Source organism: Coptis chinensis, chromosome 4 (genome assembly GCF_015680905.1).
Source record: "Coptis chinensis isolate HL-2020 chromosome 4, ASM1568090v1, whole genome shotgun sequence".
Taxonomy (NCBI): Eukaryota; Viridiplantae; Streptophyta; class Magnoliopsida; order Ranunculales; family Ranunculaceae; genus Coptis; species Coptis chinensis.
This window is the reverse complement of record NC_141459.1, coordinates 86,041,053-86,048,699: the sequence shown is the minus strand read 5'-3', so window position 1 is coordinate 86,048,699 and position 7,647 is coordinate 86,041,053. Positions and strand designations below refer to the sequence as shown.

General features: G+C 35.9%; 1 protein-coding gene across 7 annotated transcripts; it reads left to right on the top strand.

The window, feature by feature from the left end:
• The first annotated feature begins 1,578 nt into the window (after window positions 1-1,578).
• On the top strand, window positions 1,579-7,326 carry LOC147505322 (protein ZINC INDUCED FACILITATOR 1-like). Of its 7 annotated transcripts, XM_086557902.1 has the most exons (14): window positions 1,579-1,912; window positions 2,259-2,292; window positions 2,407-2,481; window positions 2,578-2,758; window positions 2,884-2,967; window positions 3,353-3,438; window positions 3,619-3,707; window positions 4,419-4,462; window positions 4,886-4,933; window positions 5,677-5,736; window positions 5,824-5,860; window positions 6,267-6,360; window positions 6,848-6,945; window positions 7,053-7,326. In XM_086557902.1, the coding sequence occupies exons 4-9, from the start codon at window positions 2,698-2,700 to the stop codon at window positions 4,897-4,899; spliced, it is 378 nt and encodes a 125-aa protein (XP_086414028.1). In that variant the 5' UTR covers window positions 1,579-1,912; window positions 2,259-2,292; window positions 2,407-2,481; window positions 2,578-2,697; the 3' UTR covers window positions 4,900-4,933; window positions 5,677-5,736; window positions 5,824-5,860; window positions 6,267-6,360; window positions 6,848-6,945; window positions 7,053-7,326. The 7 variants fall into 7 exon arrangements, with proteins under 7 accessions (XP_086414028.1, XP_086414031.1, XP_086414032.1 ...); XM_086557901.1 differs by lacking the exon at window positions 1,579-1,912 and having other exon boundaries at window positions 2,160-2,292; XM_086557900.1 differs by lacking the exon at window positions 1,579-1,912 and having other exon boundaries at window positions 2,229-2,334.
• The last annotated feature ends 321 nt before the right edge of the window (window positions 7,327-7,647 follow it).

Here is a 7,647-nt window from a genome sequence, read left to right as displayed (position 1 = left end):
TGACTCTTTATGAAGTGCTTATAGGTCTAGCTGCTCTAAAGAGAGTAAAGCCTAGTTTCGCATGATGATGATGGTTATGAGACTCTTTACTCCCCTACAAAATATCTGATCGCTAAAAGTCAGAGAGGCATGGCTCGAGTAGAGTTCTCGAACTAATAACAAATATTAGCTAGTTTTCAGAATTCATAGGCCTACCCAACAGAAAGGCCCATAAGGTAGTTCACAATGCCTAATTTTGATGAAACTTTTAGCTGACTTGAGGTACAGAACTCGCTTCCAGCAGGCTTTACTTTATGATTAGATTAGGATTTGATCCCACTGCTGCTACTCCCGCATCTCCTTTGGCAAAGACTTGATTATATGAATCATACTATTCGACTCTCGTAGTTGAAGGGTGGATAAAGGAGGAATGTACATATGTACGTTAGGGAATAGTAAGAGTGAGATACCTCTTCTTATTCTAGTTTAGGTACATATGTACGATAAGGAAGATCTAATTGACAGAAGGAACCCTAGTACAATTTTTGTTACTAGGCAGTATCGATATGTCATGCTGAAGATCAATTATGAGCTAATTGATATGAAAACGATATCGTGAGCTACCGATATGTCGATACTTCTTCTGTCGATATGCTGAAGATCAATTAGATGAAAACTAGCATCTGAAGAATTGTACTAGGGTTCCTTCTGTCAATTGATCTTCTGTCAAGTAATAAGGAAGATCTAATTATCCAGCAAACAAAAGATGGAATTGTACTAGGGGCTACTAGCTAAGGTTTCCAAGTGTCATCGCTCATGAGCTGACCTATCCAGCAAACAAAAGATGGAAAGAGCAATGTGTTTCTGTGTTCACGAAGTTTGAGGAATGGGAGGTTGAGCGGATTAGAGAAAATAGATTTCTTTGTAGCTAGTAAGGACAGGGCATATCGCCTATTGGTTGGAAGTGGGATAAGCGATGCAAGAGATTTTTATCTTAAGGATAAGAAGTTTGCTCTTGTAGGGTTCTATCCCTAAATATGGAATTAGAACCTATTACTTCTATATATCACTTCCTTCTTTGAGTATGTTATCTTCACTTGCTTAATTACACCGTTATTTCTCTAAGGGCGTGTCCTCTCACCTCTATAGTTGATGTGTTGTCCAGGTTAGCTACGGATCTTTGGCTCACTCACGGGTCGATACTCACTCTACTCATCGGTGAGTCATCACTCTACGCTAATTCCTATTTTCCTCTATAGGAGCAGTAGAAGACATGATCTAGTATAGTATATGGTTTGTATGTCTAAGATTGTCTTTGTTTTAGTATTCTAATTAGTTCGTATAGGTCCCTTGTGTTGCTATGCGAATGAAGAAAATATTGCTATCTCAATATCACTACACCATAACTGAAATTTTGTGACAGAGGCTTTTGAGGCTTTGTGACGCTAAATTGGCGTCAGAAATTTGGTGACAGCAATTAGGCGTCAGTATTCTGTTTTTGGCGTCACAATAAATCAAAAGGTAATTTTTTTAAAAAAAGAAAATTCTGGAAAAATTAGTGACGGCATATGGGCGTGAAGTTATAAAGATTTTAGCTAATAAAAAATTGAAACCAACGCACGTGTTCGCATGTGCAGGCGTCAAACTCGAAAGCCATCGGGTTCTTCTCGATCTCAACTCTCTGAAAGAGTGGAACGAGAACCATTTCGTAGTTTCTCCACCCAATTCGCATCAAATTTAGAAACAATCGAGAACCATCTGTGTGAGAACCCCACTCTATCTCTCTACTCTCTCGATCAAAACAGATCATCTAACCCCATCCTCTTATATCTTCAAACCCCATTTCTATAGCTCTTGCCATTTCGATGGAGTTTTACTAATTATTTCAACATAAAATAGCTTGATCTATTGAAGAAAGCTTGCTTTAACCAAGGTAACAAATAATTTGGGTTTCAATTTTTTGATATTGGGGTTTTGTGTAGGCATAAAAGTTCGGTTATTTATTATTATTTATGTGAACCATTGGCAGTATTCAACGACTCCAACTATTTCCATACATAACACCAAGCCAATTTAAGCTCACCTTTACCTCGCCATCCCCAGAATCAATTGTTGGATTCGAGGTTCACTCCGATACAAATTATAAGTGACCAGCAGAGTCGAGAATCCTAATAGTAATAGTTGTTTCTATGTTCAGCTTAATATATTGTGCTTCGTCTTTTTGGGATACCTTTTACTTGATCTACACTGTTTTTTGTTGGATGAAATTTCATTTCTAGCCTGCTGAGAAGTTTCCAAAGATAGTATCTGAAGGTTCTCTATTTGGAAGGCCAGGAACACCATCTGCATTATCTTGTATTCATTTCCTCATGTTCATTTTGTAGTTGTTCTAAGTAAATGATATTCATGTAAGTATTTCTTCTGTAGGTTTCCCTACTTCTTACCCTGCCTCTGCATATATTGGTGGCAGCAGTTGTGTTTGTTGTTCTGTTCTGGCTTCCCGTATGTTTTTCAAACAATGATTATTTTGCAGATATATACACGCCACTTTCATGTCTATTTACCAATATTTGAGATCTTCCATTTTTCGGATTGTAGGAAACTTTGCACGTGAACCATGGAGATAACAGAGAAGGAGACATCTCATTTGAGTCATTGGAGAACACAGGAATTCAAGAGAAGGGGACAAATAAAAGTTTGTTTAGGAACTGGCCTCTAATGTCAGCAGTTATTTTATATTGTATATTCTCTCTACACGACATGGCCTACTCAGAGGCAAGTTGATAAAGTGCAATTTTTATTTCTATTTATTTATTTTTCTTATTACTATTTTTTTGTTTTGTTATATCCACAATTTGTATAAGATATAAATCCGTTGTATTTCTTTGAACTTTCTTTCCACAGTGTTTTTCTCTATGGGTCATCAACCAAAAACCTTTGGATTAGGCTTTTCGACTAATAAGGTTGGCGTTGTTCTCACAATCTCTGGTAAGTTGGATACTTATCATCATGGTTTTAATTCTTATAACTTATAATTAGAAGTGCTTCTGAAATTAGAAAATTCTCCAACCTCTTTTCAGAACCTATTTACTCAATTAGATAAAGTATTGCTTAAGAATTTCTTTGTGAATAGTATCTATAATGCTTACTGCAATAATATATTATATGTACAGATACTCTGAAGTCTAATCTCTTCCTTCAACTCCTACTGGAAAATCAAATTTGTCTTGTTAGAAACGCAATGCTAGCAGTTCGTGATCTAGGAGTATTAAAAAGAAATTCACCAACTTTACTTTGTACATATAATGTCTGTGAAGTAGTTTAATGACTTTGTTTGTTCTTGGGATTAAATTACTAACTTATTCAAGTATAGGTGGGGGCCTTTTAGTCTTTCAAACTTTTCTATATCCATTGATAGAGAGAATTCTCGGTCCAGTCATGGTTTCTCGCGTTGCAGCGGTAGGTGACAAGATTTTCCATGATTTAAAGTTTATCTTTAAGATTCAGCTCAGATTATTGATTGAATGTGCTCCCTTTATGTTATACGTGTAGGTTTCACTCTCATATTTGCATTGATATCTATTGGCTTGTTTGTGCCATTTTCACCAGAACAATTGACATTTATTACCATACGAACAGGACCAGAAGCAAAGAGGAGCTGCAAATGGAATTGCTATGACTGGGATGTCTCTCTTCAGAGGTCTTGGACCGGCCATAGGAGGTTTTCTGTAAGTACTCTTAAGAAGTATTTTGTTACGACAATGACATGTACTTGCACATGAATACAACAATTTCTCAATATATAACCATTTGTATCATCTTCCAGCTTCAAAAACGATGACATTATAGTTTTATTTTCCCTAGCGAGCTGATTACATTTAGCTGTTCTTGAAGACCAAGTGAAACCCATAGAGCCCTCACAAAAATGGAGTCGTTTTAATATAGGCCAATAGAACAGCTTTCTGTTTTGTGCTTCCTGTAGGATGTTTGACCTAGACAGATACAAATTTAGAGTCACCTTCCTAGCTCGTACAACATGATGCAACCTCGCTAGTGTAATCCAAGATCATATCAGTGATATCTCAGATCATTCGTTTATCATACCAGTTCTTTCTTATGATATATAATGAGCATTCAAACATGTGACACCATTACATTATTTAAGTCACACCTTAGAATGACGAGTCCAAAGGAAATGGCGGAAGGTTGACCACAGTTTCAATGTCAATCTTGTTTAATGTACTTGTTGCCATCTGTGGAGTTTATGTGTACAGCTATACAATTGTTCTCCCTGATTTCCATATTTCATTCATACCATCATTTCTTTGTCTTCAAAGCAAATCCAATATTTCGTTGAATATTTAAGGTGATCTGGTAGAATAAAGAAAAATCAAATTCCAATCTTGTTCCTTAATTACTTGTGTCTTTGTTATATGTAGGGTTTCTTGGACACAAAAGCGCCAGGATACTTCTTTCCTCCCAGGTACGCAGCACTAGACTCTGAGTAGATTGTTTTGTTCATAACCTATAACAACATTTATGGTAATAGCTACTTGGAACCTCTTTATCAGATATTATGTGGCTAATTAGCTACTTTGAATGCAGGCTCCCATATGATGTTCTTCATCATAAATGTGATTCTAGTGACTGCATTGGCAATGATATTTAGGCCATTTCTAGTGACACTCTGGTTGACAGCAGACCTGTTCAAGACTATAGATCCTATCCTATACTGTCGAAGGACATATTAGCTATTATATAGAATATAATACAAAATTGAGATAACATCGCAAAATGATTTTCAGTAACTTGGTTATTTGTTTACAAGACCTCTATGTGTTCCACTCTAAGTCGTTAAAAACATTGTTGTTGCTATAGCTCCTCTTACTGGTTTCCTTTATTTCAGGGTTTTTGTTTTAACGAGACAGAGAGAGAGTTAATCAGGAACCTCAAGGTTTTGCTTTATTTTTTCGTTTTGTTTTCTACGTTGATACTTTAACCAAGGTTGGAAGTTGGAACTTATGCCACTCTAATCTGTTATAATGTAAGCCAATTTCCATGTCATATGACACCAGGCTATATACTAGAAGGTAGAGGTAGTACCCGTTTAGTTGTTATATATGTCACCTTGCCGAACATCCTTAAGTGCATATACATATATCCTTAATGGTTGTTCACGCATTACTTTAATGGTTGCTCTACATATATACTTAAGGATGTATATTACCCCTTATCTGATGTGAGTATGGTGGGTGACTTATCATCTAGCCAGGGAGCCATTTTCTTGGAAATATATGTTAATAATATCTTAGATACTCCTTATCAGATGTGAGCATGGTGGGCACCGTAAGGTAAAAAACTGGAAAAAAAAGTGTAAACTTGAACATGTGAAGCCGGACTGTTGGAAAACAAATCCCTATAGTAGTTAGTTTTTTCGGTTGACGGGCTGCACAGGGTATTATGTATATTTCGGCAAATAGTTTGACTAGGAAAGTTCGGTGATGGAGGCTTTGATGAACAAATAGTATTACTTGTATAGCCTTATTGTACTTTGTTGTGGGGTTTATTATGTGTTTTGTTTCGCTTTACTTGTAAGTCCTGGTCTCTTATGTTGTAATATGACTATGGAATGAAGGATTGGCTGCTGAAAGCATATATGAAGAATTCACTAATAGGTAATTGAGTTTGCATTTTCAGGGTACACACTGTACTGCCCCCACTGAGACCTCGACTGAAGTGTTCAACATGCTCAATCAGGTGCTAATTTTCACCCTACTAGTACAAAAACTTGTGCTCAATCTAGAAGGAAACTTGCTAATAAGATTTACCCCCATGCTACTGCAGGTGTGCCCCTGGAAGGATTGATGATCTTGAGAAATTTGTAATGGACTTTTTTTTTCTTCCAAATTATTAACTACGTTTTTCAACAAATTATTACTGTTTTATATTGAAGCATGTAAGATTCAATGAAGTGTTTGGTAACAAGAAATATTTAATCTTTAAATTTAAGAGTATGGAAGTTACCGACTAAGCCATGCAGTCACACTTCTAGTTGCCAATGCTGAGCCTAGCACCTATGCCTATTTCCTAGAGCCTACGGGATTGTTGTTTAGTTCACTAAAACTAGGCCTTGTCTTGTACATGTTCTCATCATGAAAATAAGGTTGTTGGAGTTCTTGAATCATTTATCTTTGCATAACTGTTAGAATTTTTTGGCATGTCTTGTTCCATTTTTCTAGATAATGATGAAATTTACAGCGATTAATTTGGTACCGATGTATTTGCAGATCATTTCAAGTTGGAAGGGAGAAATTTCTTATTCCCTGGCTTCTCCTTATAAATAGGAAAAGCTCTGGAGTGCCAATGATTGATGTACATTTGGTAGGATTGCTCTCCACTTTAATAAAATTTTCTTTTTAGACGAGTACTTAAACAAGACGTTGTGACCTATAACCTATTACGTGAATTAAGTGATTTACTGTGTTGGAGGTCTATTTGATCATGATATTGTTGTTCAGCCATTGAATCTCGATTTATAATGGAGCCTTAATTATATAGAATCTGTATATTCTGCAAAGGTATTCAGGAAGTGATTTACACGGGGTCACAGCTAAAGTTATAGACATGCCCCACCACTGTATGTGATACTTCCCTTCCATCCCTTTTGTATCATTCCTTCTTGTCCAAGTACTAAATATGGTTTCGTGCTTTTCATTTTGTGGTTGACTTTGGTACATATTTAATTGATCTTATAGATAATATACTAGGTATCAGCCGATTAGAGTATTACTTAGACGATGGTTCAGTGGGTATTAGCATAGGTATTGACTAAGGTCTAGTTGAAATAAATTTTTTTCTTTTTATGAAGGAAAAATGAACATCACCGAAGATCTGTAGCTGCCAGCTTGGTCCAGGGTGTATGTTTTAGAGCAAGACCGCCAGGAGAATCGTCAAGGAGACTGCACGGTTAGTGAAAATTGTGTATATTGACTAGTCAATAGCTTGTTTTAGTGGTTCATTAGCTTGTATTGACTAAGGTCTAGTTGAAATGATTTTTTTTTCTTTTTATGAAGAAAAAATGAATATCACCGAAGATCTGTAGCTGCCAGCTTGGTCCAGGGTGTGTATGTTTTAGAGTGAGACAGCCAGGAGAATCGTCAAGGACCCCATGCTCTTGCTTCTTAAAATGTGATCTTGAGTTGTTGTATAGGAATTATATTGAAATAGTATGTTGGTAGATTATGCTATATCCATACATCTATATCTTTTAATTTACATGTTATTCATCAAATGATATATATACTTAGTCAAATTTTGGTGATGGTTATTACTAAGATTTTCTTTGTGTATAATTGCTTGTAAAGTCTTAATTATATTATGTGTTTGGGGTTTATGTGGTTGTATTTATGCAGGCGATTTCAGGGGGAAAAAAATATAAATATTAGGATGGAAACCAAAAACAAATATATTTTTTTAAAAAAATAAATAATAATTTGTGACGCCTGACAGGTGTCAGTAAGCATTTTAAAAAAAAAAATTTATAATTCTTGACAAAGATAGAGGCCGAGAATGCAAATTTAGTGACGGCGTAGAGGCGTTAGTAATGCACATTTAGTGACGGCGTACAGGCGTTAGTAATGTATATTTAATGACGGGCGTACGATAAAA